This window comes from Actinia tenebrosa, unplaced genomic scaffold, assembly GCF_029948245.1.
Source record: "Actinia tenebrosa isolate PJP-AT-01 unplaced genomic scaffold, QUT_ActTen_1.0 PGA_scaffold15__27_contigs__length_11533743, whole genome shotgun sequence".
Classification (NCBI taxonomy): Eukaryota; Metazoa; Cnidaria; class Anthozoa; order Actiniaria; family Actiniidae; genus Actinia; species Actinia tenebrosa.
Genome location: NW_028292575.1, coordinates 6,478,899 through 6,502,330, shown reverse-complemented (window position 1 = coordinate 6,502,330; position 23,432 = coordinate 6,478,899). Strand labels below are relative to the sequence as shown.

The 23,432-nt window shown below is 39.7% G+C and overlaps 2 protein-coding genes across 3 annotated transcripts; one reads left to right on the top strand and one right to left on the bottom strand.

The window, feature by feature from the left end:
• Positions 1-497: 497 nt before the first annotated feature.
• On the top strand, positions 498-4,840 carry LOC116308349 (R3H domain-containing protein 4). Its single transcript, XM_031718754.2, has 8 exons — positions 498-683; positions 1,213-1,370; positions 1,781-1,899; positions 2,677-2,809; positions 2,935-3,017; positions 3,184-3,269; positions 3,817-3,872; positions 4,423-4,840. The coding sequence occupies exons 1-8, from the start codon at positions 610-612 to the stop codon at positions 4,530-4,532; spliced, it is 819 nt and encodes a 272-aa protein (XP_031574614.2). The 5' UTR covers positions 498-609; the 3' UTR covers positions 4,533-4,840.
• Positions 4,841-6,008: 1,168 nt separating this feature from the next.
• On the bottom strand, positions 6,009-21,617 carry LOC116308348 (uncharacterized). 2 transcript variants are annotated; one of them, XM_089030412.1, is made up of 24 exons: positions 21,456-21,616; positions 20,645-20,667; positions 19,518-19,670; positions 18,739-18,835; positions 17,965-18,287; positions 17,233-17,408; positions 16,715-16,858; positions 15,696-15,837; positions 15,246-15,479; positions 14,829-14,917; positions 14,147-14,384; positions 13,328-13,516; positions 12,754-12,930; positions 12,422-12,658; positions 12,099-12,187; positions 11,646-11,883; positions 11,346-11,534; positions 10,720-10,896; positions 10,181-10,461; positions 9,468-9,635; positions 8,571-8,747; positions 7,920-8,196; positions 6,811-6,999; positions 6,009-6,174 (listed from the first exon to the last, which is right to left on the bottom strand). In XM_089030412.1, the coding sequence occupies exons 1-24, from the start codon at positions 21,503-21,505 to the stop codon at positions 6,146-6,148; spliced, it is 4,086 nt and encodes a 1,361-aa protein (XP_088886538.1). In that variant the 5' UTR covers positions 21,506-21,616; the 3' UTR covers positions 6,009-6,145. The 2 variants fall into 2 exon arrangements, with proteins under 2 accessions (XP_088886538.1, XP_088886539.1); XM_089030413.1 differs by lacking the exon at positions 8,571-8,747 and having other exon boundaries at positions 21,456-21,617.
• Positions 21,618-23,432: the final 1,815 nt, after the last annotated feature.

Genomic DNA, 23,432 nt, shown 5'->3' with positions numbered 1-23,432 from the left:
AACTCTTGTATTTCCAATCCCTTTCCTCACTCCACCCTCCCATACCTATATACTCATTTATAATAATATTCCTTCCTGGTCCAACAACAACAAAAATAGCAACAACAACAACAACAAAAAAAACCCAGTTCTTTAGAAAGTTTTCTGCAGTTTTTTTAATAGCAGGATTTGACTTACAGAAGTCTGCATTTTGTAGGCAAGTAAGAAGTAAGTGTTTGGAACAGACTACGTCACAACCTAAAGAGCACTATATAACTCTCGGATTATGCAATCCATGGGTTTCAAATAATGTGAAATTATGTGTGGAATAACTGTGCATCAACAAAAATATATAAAGAAGGCAGGGATTATACTATCTGAATTCAAGAAAATATTATACTTTTAAACGTAATATTTAGTGCAGGAGTCGCGAGTTGTAAGCAAAAAAGCAATTAATTCTAATGTCATTCCAACCAATCAGCATGTAGTATCTCATGATTACATCACTTGATGTCCGTAAACGGCCGCCATCTTGGTTTGCCGAGTTCTACGATTTCTTGGTCAAACAAACCAAAACACCGAGAGATAGAGACTTTTAAAGCAACCTTCCTTGCTGAAAAATAATCTATCATGGGGGTCTTGGACATTAATGATCGTCTCAAACATCGAATAATAATTTCAGATGAAGATATTGAATATCCAACGTAAGTATTTAGCGCCATTTTATCAGCCTCTGTTTTTTTGGCGGGTCTTGACCATCGATATGTACTTTATTAGGACGATAAATCTTGTTATTTTGTTTCGATAATTCATATTTTTCGATATCATATACTTTATTTGATAATCTAGAAGAATTTTTATTTTATAGAGTTCACAACGTTTGTAAAAAACACATTAAAAATTCAGCTGTATTTAAATGTTTTGGAAAAATAGGCTTAACTCGTATTCATTAGTTTTATACTATAGCTAAATAAAAAACTTGGTAAGATTAATTTTAATTTATAATTGTTTAAACAATTTTTAATTATTTTAGTGGTAGAAAAAAATCAACATATTTCTATAAAATTCTTTAAATTTCATTGATTGTAAATTTTTTCAGACAGTTTTATCTTTTTTTTTTTTGTCTTTTCCTTTAGAGGGAGTTTTTTCAACAGTGCTGTTGTTTGGCCTCTGCAAAAGTCATTATTTACACAGAGACTGATTGCCTTAACCTTGTAATTATTATATTTATAGTTGGGAGGGATCTGATCCACCAATTGAGCTTCCTACAGAGGCAACGGAACCAACCAGGTCACCACGCCAACGCAGGCCAAAACTTGGACCAAAATTCTTTGTGAATACATCGAGTCGCAGGCCAAAGGGAAGCCGTAGTGGCAGGCGATATGAAAATAGTAAGTGTATTGCAACTAAAGCCACATTTACTGATCAGGACACTAGCTTACTATTAGAGAAAATAATAATAATGGCATTTCAAATTCAATCATGGATCGAAGGAGTGTCACAGGCTTGTTAAGGCCAGCTTAGACGATACGATTTTCGCCTACAACTATTGTATACAACATGCTCGCGCCATCCTACAACTCGAGTTGTAGCGTGTAAATCAAGCCTACAACTCGCCTACGACAGACGTGAGCATGTTGCATACGATAGTTGTAGGCGAAAATCGTACCGTCTAAACTGGCCTTTAGCCATTGGCTATTAAGTGCTATCCTCGTAAAACAATTATTCTTTTGCTTCAGAATTTTTGGAGGTTTTAGCAAAAAGTTAATTGTTTAATTTTTTTCTTTCATGTGTATAACAGCCTGTTTTCTGCTCAGCCTTGTGGATCATGAAGAGATACAGGAACTGGAACTGTCTGATATGGTCAACCAGACTATGACAATCTTCTCTACTCTGTTTGAAGATCCATACAAGATGAAGGTATCAACAACACCAAATAGAAGCAGCAACATCAAAAGTAACATCCAGAATACCAGCAGCAGTATCAGTAAATGATACAACATCATTAACAACATGACAAACAACCACCAGTGTATTCATGATCTTCTATTATTACGAAACTTAATGAAAACCCCAAACAACATAAAGACTGTCAATTTTTTTCCCCTAATACTAATTGTGCCTTGTTACTAGAATTTATTCAAGTCTAGCCTCATTCAAAACTGAACTTAAAACTTATCTCTTCAAATTAGCATATTCTTTGTAAATAATTTTATTTTGTCGTTGTCTTTGTCGTTTGTTTACTAGCGCTTAGAACAGATTTGTATTTGCGCTTTATAAATAAATATTATTATATTATTATATTATTATTATTTTACTGTTTCCCGTTATCCCTTAAGTCCTCATAAAGGTCGATTTAGACAGCCAATTTTTGCCTACATCTATCGTATACGACACGCCTGCATCATGACACCTACTCTTGTTGTAGCTTTTTAAAACACTTTAAAATACTGTAACTTTTTTCGTGTTGCACGCATCTGTCTTAGGTAAGTTGTAGGCTTGATTTACACGCTATGACTCAAGTTGGAGGATGGCGTGAGTGTGTTGTATACGATAGTGATAAGGGTGATCATCACAAATCATTACAGATCAGGAGGGTCAGGACACCATTTGAGCAATTATGGTCATTAAAGACACAATACGATTCAAAGTTGCACTGAGTGAGTCTTTGATACCTTTTTGTTTTATTTTTCCAAGATTTGGAATGACTATGCAAGTCTTCCAGAGGATCAACAATACCAATATATTCACTCACAAGCAGAGGCATGTGAGAATGCAAGCACTACTTGTGCAGCTGTGACTGACGACAACAGAGAAGATTGCAATGAGAGTAAGTCAAAGTAGAGTGACCCAGGGTTGGTGAGCTACAGCCAGGGATATAGCGGCACAAAGAAATCCATAGTGTACTGTATATATCCCAGACAAATAGTTAAACCTTGAATATATGTTTTGAAGAAATGTATGCTGATGCCGAGAAGTCCTACCTAAATATTGACAAGAAAATCAGAGGAACATTCCGGAAGAAGCGTTTCCCACTGGTGAGTTAACTTTACACTAAACTAAGAAAGGTTTTGCAACATCACGTGATTGCAGCCTTGTTAGATGGCAGCAAAAGTACAATGGTTTTACATCAATTTCCAAGAGTAAATGGATTTTTTTGTCCTGCAATGAGTTTGCTAAGAATAACTGTTTTGATCTCACTAGGGAGGACTTGAAATGCTTGAAAACGAACTGCTATCCTGTTTCTCTGAAATGCCTGATGCCGTTATCATATCTATACTTCCATCCAGGTATTTAATTAATTAATTTTTTATTTATCTATTTATTAACTTGGCTTTTTTGACCACATTAAATAAAGTTATTGTATTGTATTGTATTGTATCCCATAAAACTGTGTTCCATAGTTACTGAGGTTTCTGATATTCTGTGAACTTGGTAGTTGCGTAGTACATGATAAAATTTGGCTTTTCGTTTCTGTCAATCTGAAATAAGCAGTCGGCAGCAGTAACAACTAATTTCACAACAAGCTGTTTAATGTCAGAGTTAGCAGTGAGAATATTGAAAACCATAGTTACACTACTGTAAATAATGATATCTGGTCCAAGCTGTCCGGTCTACGGCATCTGGAACTGAATTTTAAAAGATGGCTTTTTAAAATATGTTTTTTTCACAGTAAAAGTATTGAAGGTTATCGCTTCCAACATCATAACCTACCATACCTACTTATCTAAAATATTTTAAAATCTACCTGTATATTTAGTGGTTTTGCTAGATAAAATGTGAAAGATAAAATAAATTATGGACTTCTATTACATCTATACTAACCTGTCTTTTCAGCTTGGACAGAATGATGGTGCATGCCATCTGTCAGTACCTCAAGCTGACCTGCCAAAGTAAGTACAACAGCAACACTAGTCACCCCTTTATACTCCCTTGACACTGGTCTTAGACAGACCACAAGAAGAAAGGGAAGCACGGGTGGCCTGCACTCCTCTCACCAGTGCGACCTGGGTTTGAGCCTTGTCAGGCTCAGTGTCACGTGTGAGTTGAGTTGTTTGTAGGTTCTCTCCTGTGCTTTGAGGGGGTTCCTTTTCGAATTTCTGTACAAATGTACTGAACTATTTACTTGGTTTTGTTTAGTTAATTCTCTAAATACAAATAAGAAATAATTTTTCTAGCTTGATTGAAGCTTTTCTTGCTGCTGTCAAGAAAATCAACCTAAATTTGTATGGGAATCCGAGAACAATGTCCCAACTTTTTGGTGGCCTTAACACAATCCAAGCTAGCACCAAAAAGGTGAATTGGATTGCAAAACCTTTTAGGCATTAAGCTGTCCACCGGGGAGTGGTTAACATGTTTTATTTTGGTGGGGGGGGGGGGGGGGGTATCTTTTTTTTCTCATCTTATTTTTTCCAAATCTTATAGAGTTTTCTTTGATTAAAGGTCATAACTGTAGTGGCTCGCGACTCATGGAAATACAAAATCACCAGAGCTCATTCAAACTTCCACCATTCCTGTTGTCACAATATCTAAGGAAAAAGGTTCTGAGCTAGCATAGGAAGGGAAGAAAGTATTGCTGCATAAAATGGTATTTTAGAATCATATGTATGGTATTTTATCAAGTGTTTAGTTTTTCAAACATTTATCATAATGAAAGGTATGAACATTTATCCGGTCAAAACCATTTTTGATACAAAACAAGATGGTTAATTTATTTTGATGAAATCCTAAATTCTTCTTCCAAGAGCTAGTTATTTAGCATGAATTATTTGGGAGAATATAGAACCTGATCATGAGAACACAGACTGTGTCACAAGATTTTGTGTTTAATAAATAAACAAAACCTGAGTTTTATTTTAAATTTTTGGAGTTCAAAAAATGACGTGGTGGTTTATACATAAATTTGCGAAATTACTTTTTTTACAAATAAAGGGTGGTGTGGTAGTATTGACATTCGCCTCTTACTTCTGGGGTCTCAATTTGATTCCTATCCTTAGTATCGAACATGGGTAGGGTTTGTTGTGTCAGTCCATTGATTCGAGGGTTTTTCTCCTGGTTCTCCCATTTTCCTCTCTCCCCAAAAGTAACATACTGTACTTAATTCCAATTTGCTTAGTCATGCCCTGACTTTGATCAGCCCCCAAGTTGTTTGCTGTGTATTTTTCAGAAGTATGGTACCGTACCAGTGAAAGTGCTCTCCTCTCATCAATGTGACAATCCAGGATAAAATTCCTGATCAATTTTATGTCAGTAAAGTTGCTTTTTGGTTCTCTCCTGTGCTTTCAGAATAAATATTGTTCTCTGGAATTTCTTGCTTCCCCCCCTTTGCAAAAAACGATGTCTAAATTCCAATCAGATTTGTTGAAAGAAGTGCCGCTGTGGGAAAATTGCTAAAGCCGCGATTACATGATGCAATTTTCTCTGCAACTTGTCTCGCAATGGCGTCACGACACAATTTGCAAGAGTGATTACATGGTGCAATGGAGATGTAATTGTTGCCAAAAGTAGAAATGACTTGTCTTGCAATTTTTTTCCTCAAATTGCTCTGTAGGTTACACACTGCAATGCTGCGTGCAACTTACGCCTTCCCATTTATTTTTTAATTCTTTTTATTTTTTTCTTATTTTTTATGACTGAATGTTCTTGATCTATGAGGCAATTAATTAAGCTTATGAACATATGCATCCATGGGTTTATTTTATGGGTTTTTTTGGGATAAAATTGAAATCTAAGGATTATTTTTCTACACTTTGCTAAAAACACCGTTTATCATTTGTTTTCCATATTAATCAACTTACATTCTCTCTTTTATTTTATTGAATAATTTTTTCCTTATTGTTTTACCCATTTAGTCTTACAAGTCATTTTATCTTCGATCAATTTCTTATTCATTTTTTACTACTTTAATTACTATATATCCCAGTACCATTTTAACTACAAAAACCTCAAGGTGTACAAACCATATGCTTATTCTTCTTCTTCTTTATTTTCATGATGTCCCCTTTCCTCCACTCGCCCGCCCCGCCCCCCTTGCGTACCCCGCCCCCCTTGCGTACCAGCACCACCTGTACCCCTCTATCTTGTTTATATCTATTGTTTATTCTATGTACTAAGCCATGGCAGTGTATGCCCATGTAGTCTGTACTGGATAGTTTTCACCTGATGTTCAGGGTTTCGGTGTTGGTGTAGTAGGACCTAAGAGCATAAGAGTATTTAAGAAGGGTTAATGCTAGAAGTGTACACTGTGTGACCTTTCTTATTAGTAGCAGGTTTTATTGTTTTATAAAGGACAGACAGATTTGCTAACAATTGTTTCCAGGCCATAGTATTTTTTGGTGGTAGGGAGCAAGAGCCTCGATTAAGGGCTAAATTGTTAAGCGATGCAATCGCTAATACAATTGCCCTATTTCACTATGATATCGCGTCAAAACAATCTATTGTTTAAACGCAAAGGAACATGGTCGTCGGATGGGGTCAAATCAACGCAAATTCACCGAAAATTGTTCTAAAACCCGTATCAATCCACGAAGAGAAGTAGAATAGCCAGCAAACGCTCAGAATATTTTTTAGTACATATTAACACATATTATATCTGGAAACCAAGCCATTTTAGATTAAACTGTTTCGCTAGGAGCAAATTTTGTTGAATTTTCTATTGGATTTGGCGATTCTATCCCCCACATAAACAAGCAGTGACGTCATAGTGAAAGAGGACAATTGCTACAGAAAAGTACAAAAATTTTTTTTTTAAAGATAACAAACTTGGTTGATTATGGTATAGTTCGGGTAAATATTCGTACCCAAGCTAGACCAGAATGCATTTTTACTTACAAGGAGGCGTGTCCCTTGTCTGCGTCTGTTGCTGGTCCCCAGTACACTCCAATGGAAGTTTCTCGCAGGACTTCCTAAGCACTTCAATTTCATCTATTATCTGGTATCTTCTTCTGGTTGCTGGTCCACAAGTTGCAGACCATGGCTGCCAGGCACTATAGTAGCACAGGACGGTGAAACATTCCTGACCTAGACCACAAAAACAATGCCGAAATCTCACTCAATCTTAACGCCCATATCCAATAGAAAGACACACACAGGGCTCCGAAGATTAAGCTGCGTTCATAATGTATGGCAGGGGGGGGGGGAGGACCCCCCTTGAAATCCCCCCCAAAATAACTCCCCGGGCAATCTCTCATAGCTTCTTCTAAAAATTTTGTATCCCCCCCCCCCCCCCCCAATTCTCTTTAAAAATGTTTCAACCCCCCCCCCCCATTTTACTGGTAAAATTTTTCCGATCCCCCCTAAATTTCACCTGCCCCCCCCCCCTGTCATACATTATGAACGCAGCCTTAGAACTTGCGCGCACTACCCTATGCCCGTCCCAATGCGAACATTTGCACAGACGTTTATTTGGCAGATGTTGCTAGCAACACACAATAAAATAAAATACACACAAGTTCTATTATTTATGAGTGGGTAACAGTAGCGTGGAATAAACATTGCATTCATCTCGTTTGCGCGACCGGAGAGGCATTATAACTATTACTAGTCGTATGCGTGCACTTAACTTTCTTCCCAATGCCCTGACGTCAGTGCGAGAGAAACGAGAGAGTATTATTTCTTGATTTTTTCCTGTCTCACTCAGGATGTTTATCGTCTGAATCCCGTAATAGAATCGTTTCTGCTTGAAAGCACATGGTGGTCAATGTTTGACCACCATTTGGAGCAGATTATGATTCAAAGACTTATCGACTGATTGAAACCCAGCAATAGACCTTTCTCAATGCGAAACAATGACTCGAAGTTGAGGTTGGACTTGCTGTGTTCATACATTTACTGTGTTTTATCAAGTCTAACCTCGACTTGAAGCTATTGTTTCTTGGTCATTCAAGCAAATTCAGGAAAGTCTAAAGGTCTCCCAAAAATGTTTTTTAACCTGTACTCACATGCATCTGGGAGTGTCTTATTTTCTTCCTCGAATGTATTTGCACACTTCTGTGGTAACCCATGACAGCTCAACTGCTGCACAACTTTAGCCGTTTCGGTGATGTTCCTACGCCTTGTAACATCACCGCAGTCATTTGACCAATCACCCCATGCCCCTGGCACACAGTCGACGGTCTTGCACGAACACATGGTCTCGCGACTCTCCACCTCTGGTTTGGTTGGACAGGATTGTGGTAGATTGTCGCAGTTAAGTCTGTCCTCAGTCACTTGGGTAGTCTAACAATTGCGATGATGTGAAAAGTTTAAGAAAGAATTGTTATGTATCATTATTATCAATGCAACTAATTATAGCGCTTTGAGATCAGTTCCTAAATTTAGGGGGACTATACCATAACTCCAGACTTTGGAGTGCTCTAGACTCCTTTGCTGAATTTACAGACTGATCAGGAAGCTCGGCTGAAGCCTAAGGAGAGGTTAGTCGGCCTCTAGACCATAGATGATTAACCCCTTGCTATGAACAGTACACTCGATGTGTCACCAGTGTCAGTGATGTTAAACTCCTATGGAGGATCTTGTGTGTCTTACACTAGTTTTTAGCTCCTATGGTGACTTCTTTGCATGTGGGCTTTAAGAGAAACTAGTCCTAGTACCTTCCATGTTCTCTGTCTCGTTGCTTTCCCACAAGTAGCAGACCAGTCTGTCCACGGGTTCTTCGTACACTTGACAAACTTACAGGTGCATTTGGTCTCACGATTCTCCACCTCTGGTGCAGGGCAGGATTGTGGCAGGTTGTCACAGGTCAGTCTATTTTCTGTTACTTGTGTTGTCTAAGAGAAACCAGAATATTTGTTTAATGAAGTAGTTTTATTTGCACAGCAGAGAAGAGTCTGAAGATAGAGCAGAGTTCATATGAGTCCATTTTAAGACACGGTACGGCATTGAGGACATCATTAGGACCAATCACAGTACGCGATATCATTTGAACCAATCACAGTCCGCGATATCATTTGAACCAATCACAATGCACAATATCACTGCTCGTCCAGATATTGTAGGGCGGAGGGGAGGCGAGATCTTCTCAACCTATACCAGGTGTTCTCGCGCACGCACTTCCGGTTACTATTAACCAATCAGAAGCATTTTTGTTGCATCGCCAAAAGTTCCACGACGGCTTCAAAATGGATTCGTATTTCGAGTTAACCTTTTCAAAATTCGTCCTGAAATATAACTTTACATTGAAAATTTTATGTTACATGTACCAGAAAAGCTTCCTCTTGCCCTATCAGCAATTGAAATTAATAAACACAAAGCATACATGCAAATCGGTGTTGTCTTAATCAGTCACCAGCCGCCATTTTGATTACCGTAAGATATTATGAAATAGGAGACTGGGTATTAGGAACTGTTTGATTTGACAAATAATCCTTTGCCCTCCCTGGTACCCTCCATGGCCCATATTTTGGCTTTTGAAGATTTCATAAGACTGATAAAAAAGGACAGAAAACACGCATCGTAAAGACATTTCCATATTTCAAGTATTTCAATACCTTCCATGTTCTCTGTCTCGTTGCTTTTCCACACGTAGCAGACCAGTCAGTCCACGGGTTCTGTGTACACTTGACAAACTTACAGGTGCATTTGACTTCTCGTCTTTCAGTCTGAGGCTTCTCAGTGCATTCCTGTTTTAAGCCACTGCAGTCGGGTTTATTGATGGTCTTCCTGGCAGGAAAAAAAAAGAAGCATACGATTTGAAATCACTATAGATTCCCTTTTATAGATTTCATATTTTTGATTCAAACTAGTCTTTAAATGCTGGTTAAACTCGAGTACATTTAAGCAAAAAAAGTTCAAATTTTATCGATATCCTGAAATCAAGAATCTCTTGGCTATTCAAGGCCCAGACAGACACACATGCAACGTCGCGCGCATTAAATTTCATTGTGTAAATTCGACTTGTATTATTAATGAGCTTATTTTATTAACATTGAAAGAGTGGCTTATCGGCAATAGTGCCCTTCACAGTTCCCTGCGCCATCTTGAAAGGTAGCCGTATAGAGACCTTCCCCAACGCCTTGGACAATTATTCACATGTCTCTATCATTGCATGCTCACTGTTCGTCTCGCTTCCATGCAAAGGCACGACTACCTTTCAAGATGGCGCAGGGAACTGTAAAGGGGACATGGTTGTATGCAAGCAACATTTGCACCGGTGTGTTTACACCAGCCGTATTATTGGGGGACCCAATCAAGACATGATCACTTGCCTGATAGTCTTGATGGTCCTTGTTCTTGTCACGACTCCGCAAGTTGCAGACCACGCAGAGTAAGGATTCCATACACACTCCACGTACGCACACACACAGTTTGTAGTCCTTGTTTCTATCTCTGGTCTCTGGCTGCATGTCTGTGGGACTTTAGAGCAGTCAGGCAGGTTCTGGATGATGGGCGTGGATTTGATTGTTCGTCGTCGTTGCGCGCGACCACACGTAGCTGACCACATGCTCCACACGTTCCACGTGCATGAGATTCCTTTACATGGACCTGTTGTGGTTTGAGAAAAGCGCGGGAACAATTAAGCTTTGAGATACAGCAATAGAGTGTCTGGAAACAGTGCGGAGACTATAACAGCATAATTAGTCATAATGTCAGGGGGTTGGCAATCATTTTAAAAGAAAAACTAGACCCATTAGGCTAACCTTTGTAAAGCGACCACCAACCGACCAACCTACCGACCAACTTCTACCAACCCAACCAGCTATCGATTGAGAATTGCTGAAATTGCTATATATTTTGACTTACAGTTGGTTGTCCTTGTCACTACTTCAGGGGCAGGGCATGTCGTTTGCAGCCCGCTACAAGACAGCCTGTCAGTCACGTGAACAGTCACCAGACTCTCACGTCTTCTTGTCGCCGTCCCACACGTAGCTGACCACTCACCCCACGGCTTCCACGAACACTCGACGTAACGACACTGACCTTCAATATCAAATATGAACAATTATATTAGACAAGGTAATGCCAGGGATGGAAATCTAAGGAACACTCGACGTTAACGACATTGACCTTCAATATCAAATATGCACAATTATATTAGACAAGGTAATGAATGGAAATCTTAGAGGCCAACTTATGTCAAATGTTTGAAATGCTACCTGGGAACATTTTATTTGACAAGAGCTTTACTCCACTTGGTTTAGTTTCTCAGAATTCTTTAATCGTATTTTTAATATGTTTACCGTGTTTTCTGTTTATATATTACAGTGGGTAGTGTCTACCTAAGCATTGCTCAGTCCTCCTGCGACAAATGAGTGCCATTAGGCGGAAAGCCGACGCGTCCGCGTCTCAAAACTGGCGCATGCACAGCAGGCTGTTGAGAGAAAGCGCGCGAGTGATTTAAGTAATGCTGACGGATCCTAAAGACTTACACTTCATATCCTTGCTCTCGGTTTTAGTTGCTTCGCACGTGGTTTGCAGGCCTGAGCAACCGCCCTGTTGTTGCTTTGTATGCTGGTTAACTTTGACGAGTCTTTGTGTACGACGCATGCCCTTACCACACGACGCTGACCAGGCTGACCAAGGAGCGTAGTCGCAAGTCACGTATTTACAGGTAAAAGCTAGGTATAAAAATATTATTATCACTTTATCACTTCTTGTTATTTATTTCAAGACTTTTTGAAGTATAATAGGGGTTATTCCCTTTTGTCCACAGGGAAAACATTGCATACCTTGACAAGATGAGTCACTGATTCTTTGTAGTAGCTTTGGAAGCTCAGACATGCTGGCTACTTGGAAGACGTGGGATTCTGTAGGAAGAGACGCCATCAAATCAAGCTCCCGTTTGTTAATACGCCGACCAATGCCTATCGTGAAAATGTTCACGTGACTTTCTTTGAGCAATCTGACTGGCTCTTTAAGGCTGGCTATTCCCGGTGTACTGACTCCATCTGTGATAATGACGAGAACCTGCAAAGGACAACGGGTTGGGAAGAGTGAATTTCGTTTTTTATCAAATGTCATCAACATGACTATAGTATCTCCCTGTCTGTCTGTCTGCCTGTCTGTCTGTCTGTCTGTCAGATTGTCTGTCTGTCTGTCTGTCTGATTGTCTGTCTGTCTGTCTGTCTGTCTGTCCGTCCGTCCGTATGCCTTCTCATCTCTCAGTATTTCTTTTCCTTTACCTTGGTAACGCCCTTTCGTACCCCGTTGCCAGGCTTGAGGAGATGGGTACGAGCAAGATCAAGAGCCTTATTGGTGTAGGTCCATCCTCCTGTGTACAAGCATCAAACAGAATCCAGTAAACAAATAATAAACAGAATTTCAATCATAAGAATGACAATACTACTTATGGCCATCCTAGCATGATGACAGCACCGACAACGTCAAGGCACGGTCACGGTCACGGCACAGCGCAAACCATGCTTGTACGAAGCGTTGTCTATGCCTAATCCCACGGCTTTCGCGCTTTTGTCGTTCATTTGTCGTCGCCTATAGAAATACTTACGGAATTGCACAATACGGTTAACGGCGTTAACAAAGTCTTGTTTATTCCTGTACTGGTTCAACTTGATATCGACAGCAGCGCCTGTACTGAACGTTATCACACCCATTTGAATACCATCTGGACCATAGTTGCCGAAGCCATTTGCCATAGCGTTGACGAAGTCCTTCTCTCGCTTAAAGTCTTCGTCAATGACACTACCTGACTCGTCCAACATGATGCCCACCTCAGCCTTACAGCCTATAGGGGAGAAGGGATAATTATAGGAGATGATAGAAAACAAAGGATATATGGCCTAAAGAGAAAGACTATGAAGTCAGTATAGATCTACTTACATGAGATATAAATGCTCTTTGATTCAGGAGAAGGGCAAGTAGTTTGGAGACCGTCACAGTTTGGTCGCGTGACGGTGTGTTGCGTGACTTTACTGGTACGAATTCTTGTCATTTTACCACATGTGGCTGACCATGCACCCCATTGGTTCCACGAACATGACACGTAACGACATGGACCTGAAATTGAAAACCAAGCGCATATAGTACGACATGTCTATTCCCTTCTCTCCCTTCTACCTTTTCTTTCGTTTTTCCTTTTATTCTCCTTCCCTCCTCCATTCCTTCTTTCAGTCGTTGTTAAATATCAATTCAATATGTAAGTTGGTCGTTCCTTCGATCTGTGAGTTAGCCGTGCCTGCTGCCTTAGCTCAGCCCAGAGGCTGTTTCAGAGTTCTATCTTTGAGTTAGCCATGCCCTGACTTAGATCAGCCCAGAGGTTGTTTCAGGGTTTGATCTGTGAGTTAGCCGTGCCCTGACTTAGATCAGCCCAGAGGCTGTTTCAGGGTTATCCCCACACATGCTCTTCCATTCATTCTCCCATTCATTTATTCACTGATTGACAGATAATACATACAGTTGTCATTCTTGGTTTCTGTGACCTGTGCATCACACGTCTGTTTCATTCCAGCACATCCACCCTGTTTCTCTGTCGTGTGCCAGTTAGTCTTGCTCAACTTTCGAATGCGTGTCATGCCTTGACCACATGACTTGGACCAGGCTCCCCACGTTCCATAGTCACATGTCACGTATCTGCAAGTGAACGCTGAAACCGATATACCTTGGTTAATAAGGCAATAGATTAAGTGCATTATTCCCTTGAATATTATTGTTTTATATGGTGTTTTTTGATGAGGTACGTCAATAACGAATGAGCAAAAGCCTGGGTGTTATAACCGGGATTTAACGGTAATCCTATTTTCAAGGGAATGACCTATATATTACTGATAAGAATAGTGATATAGAGCGTTTTCACTCACGTGAGAAGGCAGCCATAAACAATAGAAACTTTCTGCACAGTATTTGCATAAAAATAGAGTTCAATTCCCGGAGGATAGAAAATGTATTGTTTTGGTACCCCATAATGGCCGCTGTGACGTCACGTAAAAACGCTCTATTCTGCCCTTGTTATTGTTATTAGTTATTGTTATTAGTTATTGTTATAGGTATTGTTATTAATAACACGTAATTAAGGTATGGGGAACCGCTCTGACCCGGGACAAGCCCAAAGCCGAGCGCGCGATGCGATCAGTTCCGAATTCATGGGTCACTACTCCTTTCCGACTGCAACTAAAGCAGGGTGCATTGGTAAAGCACATGTGTTCCTTTATAAATAAATTCCTTCATTTATCCCCATGGCATTAATTGCTAATTCAAATGGACTTTGAATACTCACAAGAACAGGACGAGGTCGTGATAGAACTAATCAAATCCTTGAGCTGTTCCATTTGAGTGACATAAAACACATGGGAGTTGATCGGGGTAGTCGCCATTAGCTCCAGCTCAGCCTTGTTGATTTTACTCCCTACACCTATTGAGATGATGTTCACTGAAGAATCTTTGAGACGCTTTGTTGGAGCTCTAAGACTTTCCTTTCCACTTGTGGTGAAGCCGTCTGTGATTACGATTAAAACCTGTCCAGAAAAGTCAATTCAAATGTATGTCAGGAGATAGTACAGGGAATAAGGACTATAAGAGGTGCAACAGAACTCGGCGATCCCGCATCTCCCCTCCCCCGCCCCCTCCCCCTCCCCCAAGCTATAAATGATGACCGGTCCCTTAGCATAATGGCGGCGAATCAGAATATCTACACGTATATGAGGCCCCGTCCACACGTATCCGGAAATTTTTGTATCCGCAAATTATTTTTTGCGGATACGAAAATGTTTGCGTCCACACGCAGCCTATTCGAATCGTTTTCACCGTCCACACGTATCCGTTTTCGTAAAATTTGCGGATACGGACGCAAAAATTTGCGGACACGTGTGGACGCAACTCGTATCCGCAAAAAAAATATTTGCGGATGCAAAAATTTCCGGATACGTGTGGACGGGGCCTGAAGGCGATAGAACACTGACCTTGGCAACATTAGATCTTGCGCCTTTAGATGAATGGAAGAGTTGGTTGTATGCGAGATTCAAGGCTGTGGCTGTGTACGTCCAACCACCTAAAATCAACAACAACCCATCACTTTAATGATAGTTATAATAAAACGGTAGCCGGCATTATGTAATAATTTCTCTTTCATTACAGATCACATGGCTTGATATGCCTACTAAGACTAAAGATCACTTGTCAGGGATGTCATGCGACTAGGCATATAAGTTATGCAGATCACGTGGCTTATACAGATCACGTGTCAAAAATAGTCATGTGACTTGTGTGAAGGCACTCATGTGATTTAAAAAGATCACGTGTGAATATTATCAGGTGTGAAAGCAGTCATGTGATTCATATAGATCACGTGTCAAGATTGTCACGTGACTCGTACTCACGAGCTTGGCGTATCCTATCTACAGCCTTTTTGAAGGAGTTTCCATTGTTGTTGCTGTTGAGTTGGATATCCATATTTGCTCTGGTGCTGAACGAGATGACACCGATCTGTGCGGCTTTTTGACCGAACTCGAAGTGATCGGACAGATCTTTGACGAAATTCTTTTCTCTAACCCAGTCCTCAGGGCTGACGCTGCCAGACTCGTCCATGAGAATACCAATATCGACCTTGCAAGCTTTAGGAGGGAAATCAAACAGTTACTGCATGCTCTCGTAGTATGACATACAGTAATAAAACATTATATACTCTTTAGAAGAGATCAAGAGAAACAAGGCAGGAGAAGGTAGGGAGCAAGCAAGAGGATGGTAAAGAAATAAATAATTATTATATCCAATTAGTGGACTTTATAATTTCGAACAATGAGGGAAAGGTAGAGAGGTTTTTCTCTTACCCATGTAACATCCATAGAATTCCATTCTCATTGATATATGGCCTTTCCACGCTTTGGGGTGAAGTCGTATGTATCGACCCTCAGCTGCTGGTGACAGTGTATGCTTCACGACTGTGTTTCTGTTCGTGTTGCCATTAAATTGCTATAAACAAGAACAAAACCATAATAAAATTCTATTTACATCAGTTCCACTGTACTCATGTATGGGTATGGGAGTAGTCCTCTCGTCCTAATGGCCTTCGGCGAAACTGCTCATGAGCTATTGAGAGGCATTTATTTGCACCATCACGTGATGGCAGCCATGACAAGAGGCACAACAATAGACTGGTCATTTTGCCCCAGGAAAACTTAATTCCTTCTCATAAGAATCATATTAGACGAGATTCAATTATTCCTAGGAATTATGATTTATTGACTATAGAGGCTTTGCACCATCACGTGATGGCAGCCATGACAAGAGGCACAACAATAGAGTCATTTTGCCCCTGGGAAACTGAAATCTTTCTCATGTAAATCAGATTAGACAAAGACCAAATTCAATTGTTTCTGCCTCCTGCCATGGCTGCCATCACGTGACGGTGCAAAGCCTCGTAGACCACTCGGTCTAGGGGTCTAATTGTTGATTTGCTTAGCCTATTGAAAACAATGCCCCGCGAACAAGATTTCTTGATAGTGATAGTGGTGGTAGAGTGCAGACCATATATCCGTGAAATACTGCAAAACTAAATAGCACTAAACACATGTATTTTTTTTGTTTTCGATTATTTCATTGGTGCTATTTTGTACTGTAGATAGTTGGTACTATTTCATGGATATATATGGTTTGCACTCTAGTGGTGTACCTTAGTGGTGTTTCATTTGCTGCTGTTTTGTACTGTAGATAGTTAGTACTATTTCATGGATATATATGGTTTCCACTCTAGTGGTGTACCTTAGTGGTGTTTCATGGGTGCTATTTTGTACTGTAGATAGTTGGTACTATTTCATGGATATATATGGTTTGCACTCTAGTGGCGTACCTTAGTGTATCCATTGACCCTGTAGGATGACAAATCATTTGGGTTGTTACCATATGACAAGGTGTATCTGGTCACCCACTGATCTGAGTCTTGACGACCCTGGGTTGCCACGGCTGTTACGCGAGTAGAACGACCAAAATCCACCTAATGGGGGAAAAAATACCAAAAAACACCCTTAAAATCTGGATTTACTTGATTAAACCGGTTTCTTCTTTAATCTAATCTAAAGTTTAGTTTAGTTTAGATTAGATTTTATACTAGGTGTTATGTATATTATGCACAGAATGTCTGAAAACTATTTTTCATTGAACTGAACTGTGCTGTATAGTCACTAATTTTATTTTGGTATTGAATTTATTTACGAACGCAGGATCTAGCAGCACTTCGCGCGCGCAGATGGCGTCAGTTGTTGACCAATCAGCGCGCGCGTACTATCCTAACTATATAATAAAATGTTGTAAAATCAATCCTGTAGAACAGGTCAAACTTGTTGTTAACTGGAAAAATTCCGGTCATACCTGTATCCATTGGTTGACATTATTAGTCCTTGCACTCCAGCCTCCAGTGAAGCTGCCTTGTTTCTCGATGTTCAGACGTGCCCTCCAAGCCATGTGTTGTGCGTCCCAGTTGGACGAGGCAGTGACGGCTGAGTTCTCTATCCATCCGCTTTCCAGACCTAACGCTTCATTGCAAGCTGGAGAATGAGAAGGAAAAAATATCATGTTTGTTGAACCATTTTGGTACGATTTTCGGCTGATTAAAGTAGTCTTTCCTGTGGTAGTATGATCTTTATTCCGGGCATAATGTTTTCCTACCACAGACCACGTGTCATTCATTCCCAAGAGTCTCATTTCTTTTTTTAACGGTTGCGCACGAGAAGATATTACTCATAGAAATGGATACAACGTTAACTCAAACAAATAATCTCAAGAGAATGACACGTGGTCTACAAGGGGAAAACATTACGCCCAAGGTAATGAGGTCCCGCACAACAGGGGCGGATCCAGGAATCAAAGATGGGTCGAAAAACTTCGTCCTGAGAGAAAACCTTCAAGACCGTATGCAAATACAATTTTTAAATAAATTTCCAAAAGTTTTAATTTGTTAATAAGTTTCCAAAAAAGGGAAGCCGTGGCCCCATCGGCGCCACCCCTAAATCCGCCCCCGTACAAGGCTTTGAGTACTAAATATCGGCCCAAGTTCTACAACTGATGGATTTTTAAAAATGTATTTATAAAGTGATACTTCACCTGGGCTCGATGGCGGCAGCTGAGGTTTGACTGATATCCTGCGCCTGCAATAAAACTGCTTAGCGTTAGGATCACGCACACCAATCCACCTGACATCTCTGGGAATGTCCCTGACCGTGTAACCGTTGAGTGCATGTTCCACTGCATGTGGCCAGGAACTGTCGTCGAAGTTTGTGGTATGCCAATTTTTGTAAGTAGTGGTGGTACATTTCCAGGAAGAGTCTGTTCGGATTCCATTGCTGAAGGTTGCCATAAGTCCTGATGGGCCTCCTGTGTTCTTGACGAGGATTGCAACCACTTCGATGTCAGTGCCAAACATGTAACTGAAGCCGGAAAAGTTTAAAGAAAGACTCATCGTTAACCTTCAAATTGTTTATACTGTACCGGATACCCTAAAACAACCACTGGGCTAATCTGATCAAAGTCAGGGTATTGCTAGCTCACAGATCGAACCCTGAAACAACCTCTCATGGGCTGATCTAAGTCAGGGTATGGCTAGCTCACAGATCGAACCCTGGAACAAACCTCTGGTCTGAAATAAGGCCGGGATGTGGCTAAATTAAAGAACGTTTATTAAAGAAGCGATTTGAAATTTCACGGACTTTCACTTGAACACTATGAAAAAAATAAATCGTAACTTGTAGTACTGCTCGAGCATGGCAATCTCACGGTCAAGGTCACGGTCACGGCACGGCACCTCCGAACTGTGAGTTTTTTTAATGTGAGCATTAATCTTTTTCTTAGAAACAGCGCATTTGTAAGAACAAGGATTACCTTTTAATAACGTTCCATCTGTCATTATCGTTGCCCATATACTGTCCATTACCGTACACCCAGGCTTTGTCGTCTGCTGTTATCTTACCCTCAAGACCTGGAGAAACAAAACAACAAATTTTTTGCTCAGGATGTATAGATGGATTTATGGATGAGAAGATGAATGGATGAATGGATGAGTCGATGAGTAAATGGGTGATTGGGCGAATGAGTGGATGGGTGGATGAATGGATGGACGGTTGAGTGAATGGGTTAATAGGTATTTGAGTGGATGTGTGAATGGGTGGTCGGCCGAATGGGTGGTCGGGTGAATGTGTGGTCGGTTGAATGGGTGGACAGGTGAATGGGTGGTCGGGTAAAAGGGTGGTCGGATAAATGGGTGGTCGGTTGAATGGGTGGACAGGTAAATGGGTGGTCGGGTGAATGGGTGGTCGGGTGAATGGGTGGTCGGGTGAATGGGTGGTCGGGTGAATGGGTGGTCGGGTGAATGGGTGGTCGGTTGAATGGGTGGTCAGGTAAATGGGTGGTCAGGCAAATGGGTGGATGTGTGAATGGGTGGTCGGTTGAATGGGTGGACAGGTAAATGGGTGGTCGGGTAAATGGGTGGTCGAGTGAATGGGTAGACAGGTAAATGGGTGGTCGGGTGAATGGGTGGTCGGGTGAATGGGTGGACGGGTGAATGGGTGGTCGGGTGAATGGGTGGACGGGTGAATGAGTGGATTGGTGAATGGGTGTATCTTCCTTTTCTTGAGGAGACAGCTGATCTATAGCCTCCTTACCAACACAGTAGTCCCATTTGCCATCTTTATCGTAGTTTGGGGTCTGTGAGCACCATACCGAGTGACCCTTGATACACTGATTATACGTTACCCCCTTGTACACGAATGGGAACACACAGCATCCACGATTCCTTGTTTTCACTGGACAATTGGCTGAAAATAACACCACAATATTAAAATAAATTACAGATTCAGGTTCGACTTTGAAGGATCGACACCAAACACGAGGCGTATCGGGTACTTTTATTTTATTATCGGGCTTTTTAGCAAAACTTATCAAATGTGTCTTAAAATCATCTCTCCCAGAAAAGTCAAAGGGTGCCAAGGGTGTGGATGAAACTGTCCAATAAGAACATGAACCGATCAGCCAATCACGACGCAGATTATCCGACGAGCGTATATAAAAGACGCACCATCCAGTCTACACCATCGCCTGATGAAGACTAGCAGTTTGCAGTCGAAACGTCGCGGTCCTCTACAAATGACCATCAATCGTGAGACAAACGAACAAGTATCATTTATTACTTTTCCACGATGAATGATATTTTTTTCATTCTATTAAAATTCATGACTTTTCCAAAACGCTTCCTTGACATTTTATTTTAATTCCATGTCCCATATTTTCTTCTTATTGATCGTATTTGAAATGTTCGTCTTTATGGTAATTATTGAATGAAGTACTATAAAAAATGACAAAAAAGGGGAAAAAAAAAAAAAAAAAAAAAAAAAAAAAAAGAAAAGAAAAGAAAAGAAAAGAAACCTGAATAGACTTCGCTTGGATGACCACGAAACAATGGTTTCAAGTCGAGGTTGGGCTTGATGAAAAAAGAATCAAGTTCAGTCTCGACTTCAAACCATTGTTTCGTGGTCAGTCAAGCGAATTCAGGAAAGGTGTATTCTATTTCCATGACCGTGTGAACCCTGCACGGTTAAGCCAATTAGCCCAGGGAGGGCGCCGTTCCACAACCTCATTAAGGCCTGGGCTCATCGTGTACATAGTTTCCTAGGTAACTGTTCAATACTAAAAAATATGTGCATTGATAAACTTTATCTAAGATCCACATAAACACAGATCATGAAAATCAGATGATGTTGGACAGATAAAATACTATGTTTAACCAGCTTACCTCCACTGGATCCTTGTATGGGTCTGAAAACAATGAACAAATGGTTCTATTAGCAAATATGTCGGTGCATGATAGACTAGGATGAACTCTGGTCCAGCCAGAAAAAGAAAAATTTCAAACGCTGATTTTTTTGGTGGAAAATCACTTAGTTACTGGTCATCAGAGAAATCTAAAGTTCACGAAAAGTTAACTTTTATATAGCGAGAAAACCCGAAAAAGAAAATGAAAAAAACCCTTAAAATTGACGTGATTTTTTTTTTTGCAGCAACATTTGCTTTCCAGTAAAAACGAACGAAAACAAACTGAGAAAAGGAAAGGGGAAATAAGACTGCGGAAAAATGAAAAAGAGGAGCAAAAAGTATCCAACTTGCACAATAACGAAAAATTAAAAGTTTTGAATAAACGATAATGATTGGATTTGAATTTAAAATAGATGATCAGTGTGAATTTAGAACTTGCATTGCGAGTGTGAATTTAGAATTTGCGCACGTTAGACTGAGATTTCTATAGTTTTTTGGTTTTACTTTTTGATCTAGCTTTAGTTTTCATTTGAGCAGCGTGGACTTTAAATTGAAAAAAGATAATTTGGAAGAATTTTCGTGAGATAAAAACTATTTAAAAAGTTTTGGACTATTAAAAGGATGAGCTTTTTGATAATTGTTGAACAGCTTTTATGAAATTGTTGTGAAGTAAGTCACAAAATACAGATCAGTATAACTGTGAGCTACATTGTAACTAGAATTTTTAAATTTTACTACGAATAAATAGTTTTTGGGGCTCTTTAGTTGTTTTATAAAATTGCAAAACTTACTTGTAGATAGAAGCAAAAGCCAGGCAGAATAGCAGAATTAATTCTCTCATTTTGCCGGAACTCAGTGTCGGATATACCACTCTTTCTGGGAGAACCTTCGACGACTGTACCAACGTGGAACACAACTCTTTACCAACTCATCCGACTCAGTGCTACGTAAAAGCAAAGAAACAATCCAAATACTGTCTTTGAAGGTGGCTAGAGATTTTTTTGACAAGTTTAAGACAGGAACCGCCTAAGTGATTGAAACAATTAAGGATTTGAGTCGTTTTACACCTATGTAAATAGTAAGTTGTAACAAAACATTTCCAGGGAGTCAATTTAACTGGCAGAATTGTCTTTGTAAAGTAATAGAGTTATTCATACCGAGATGTCTTTTGTTCATACGTATTTATTCTATTTCTATAACAAAATCTTTTTTTTCATATTTTGTTTTTGAATTCTGAATTGATTGACTGGGGAACCATGTTAGTGTCACTGCAGCACTTTATGCAGCTTTATTTGCCTCATCATGAGTTCGTAAGGAAAGCAAAGTGAAAACTGGGAATTGCAATCGTCTTTATGTCTGAAAAATAAGATAAGAAAACGAGCGAAAAAAGGAATTTTTATCAAAAATGAGAAATTGAAACCTTAAATTCAGTCTGGTTTCATAGCAACAAAGCTGTTTCAGAATGAACGTCAAGATTGATTTGATAATCCAATCAGAAACTTGAAATATTTACCAAGTCATACAAACACAGAGAGACTTTATATCCAATTATTACAAAAAATGTAGTACTGTTTATTACACAAATAAAATAAGTTGAAAGTAATGAGTATTTTGCCAACTAGGCAGAACAAACGAGAAATTAATTAAGAAAATACTAATGAGGAAGCGAAACTGTCTTGTTTGCTTAGTGGGATTTCAAATTTCCTTTGAATTGCGAAAACCAATTGCATACAAACACTGTTTCTTAACTTGTTAACACGGTTTCTTGGTCGCATAACGTTTTTCAAAAACCGTTTTGGGGGATCCCAATGTTGGTACTTTTATCCTCGTTTCTATTGTTCTGATTCCATTCTCAGTTCATTAAATTTAATTTTCCAAAATGAAACAGTTAATTTCCAGTCCATATTTCACTCTTTCAGGACCAATATATACCGCAAGACCTAGAAACTTCTTTAGTATATAAAAAGGACCTATAGCTAGACCTTTAAGTATTATCTTTACCGTAAAACAACCTCTGGGCTGATTAAAGTCTAGGCAAGGGCATCACAGATTGAACCCTTAAACAACCTCTGGGCTGAACTAAGTCAGGGCATGGCTAACTCACATATAGAACCCTTAAACAACCTCTGGGCTGAACTAAGTCAGGGCATGGCTAACTCACAGATAGAACCCTTAAACAACCTCTGGGCTGATCTAAGTCAGGGCACGGCTAACTCACAGATGGAATTGGAATTACGACAAGGTTTAATCCTAATCATTTCTGCACAACTAACTCAATATGAAGCAACATAACCTATAGTTGGGGAGGGGAGAGTAGGGAGGGCATTAGACCAAGAAAAACTCTTTTGTAACTGAACACACAAGTCATGTATAGTTACAAACTTATTTTACACAGTGTTGTAAGTTTTCTTCTTATTCACTTGTTGCATTATCAGATTATTGTATGTAGTTATACGAGTATATACAGTATTGTCAGAGGTGTTAACAATAGTATCTGCAACTACACCATGTAACTAGGCCACTCCATAATGGCTTGATAAAAATGCTGGAAAATTAAACACTTACACCAAAAAGAAATTATAATATTAGGAATTTCTAAATCTTGCTTTTTGATTGGTTGGAGCTTGTGCTTTATGAGAGCAAATGTGTGCACTTTCTATTTCTCCATATATATCTTAAATCCAATCTAGTTAAAAGCCCAATAAATTCCAACATTTAAAACATTTAAAAAAATTTTCTGTTTAGTGGCGGTTAGCCTGTGTACAGTG

What these genes read in the sequence shown, in the direction of transcription:
- LOC116308348 (XM_089030412.1), bottom strand. Translation starts at nt 21,505, where the DNA reads ATGAGAGAATTAATTCTGCTATTCTGCCTGGCTTTTGCTTCTATCTAC. An exon ending in CATACAAGGATCCAGTGGAG is followed by an intron (nt 19,671 to 20,644) that starts GTAAGCTGGTTA and finishes TGTTATTTTCAG; the next exon opens with CCAATTGTCCAGTGAAAACA. An exon ending in AGATGGAACGTTATTAAAAG is followed by an intron (nt 18,288 to 18,738) that starts GTAATCCTTGTT and finishes TTCCGGCTTCAG; the next exon opens with TTACATGTTTGGCACTGACA.
- LOC116308349 (XM_031718754.2), top strand. Translation starts at nt 610, where the DNA reads ATGGGGGTCTTGGACATTAATGATCGTCTCAAACATCGAATAATAATT. An exon ending in CAGAGAAGATTGCAATGAGA is followed by an intron (nt 2,810 to 2,934) that starts GTAAGTCAAAGT and finishes TATGTTTTGAAG; the next exon opens with AAATGTATGCTGATGCCGAG. An exon ending in CCTCAAGCTGACCTGCCAAA is followed by an intron (nt 3,873 to 4,422) that starts GTAAGTACAACA and finishes CTTTGATTAAAG; the next exon opens with GTCATAACTGTAGTGGCTCG.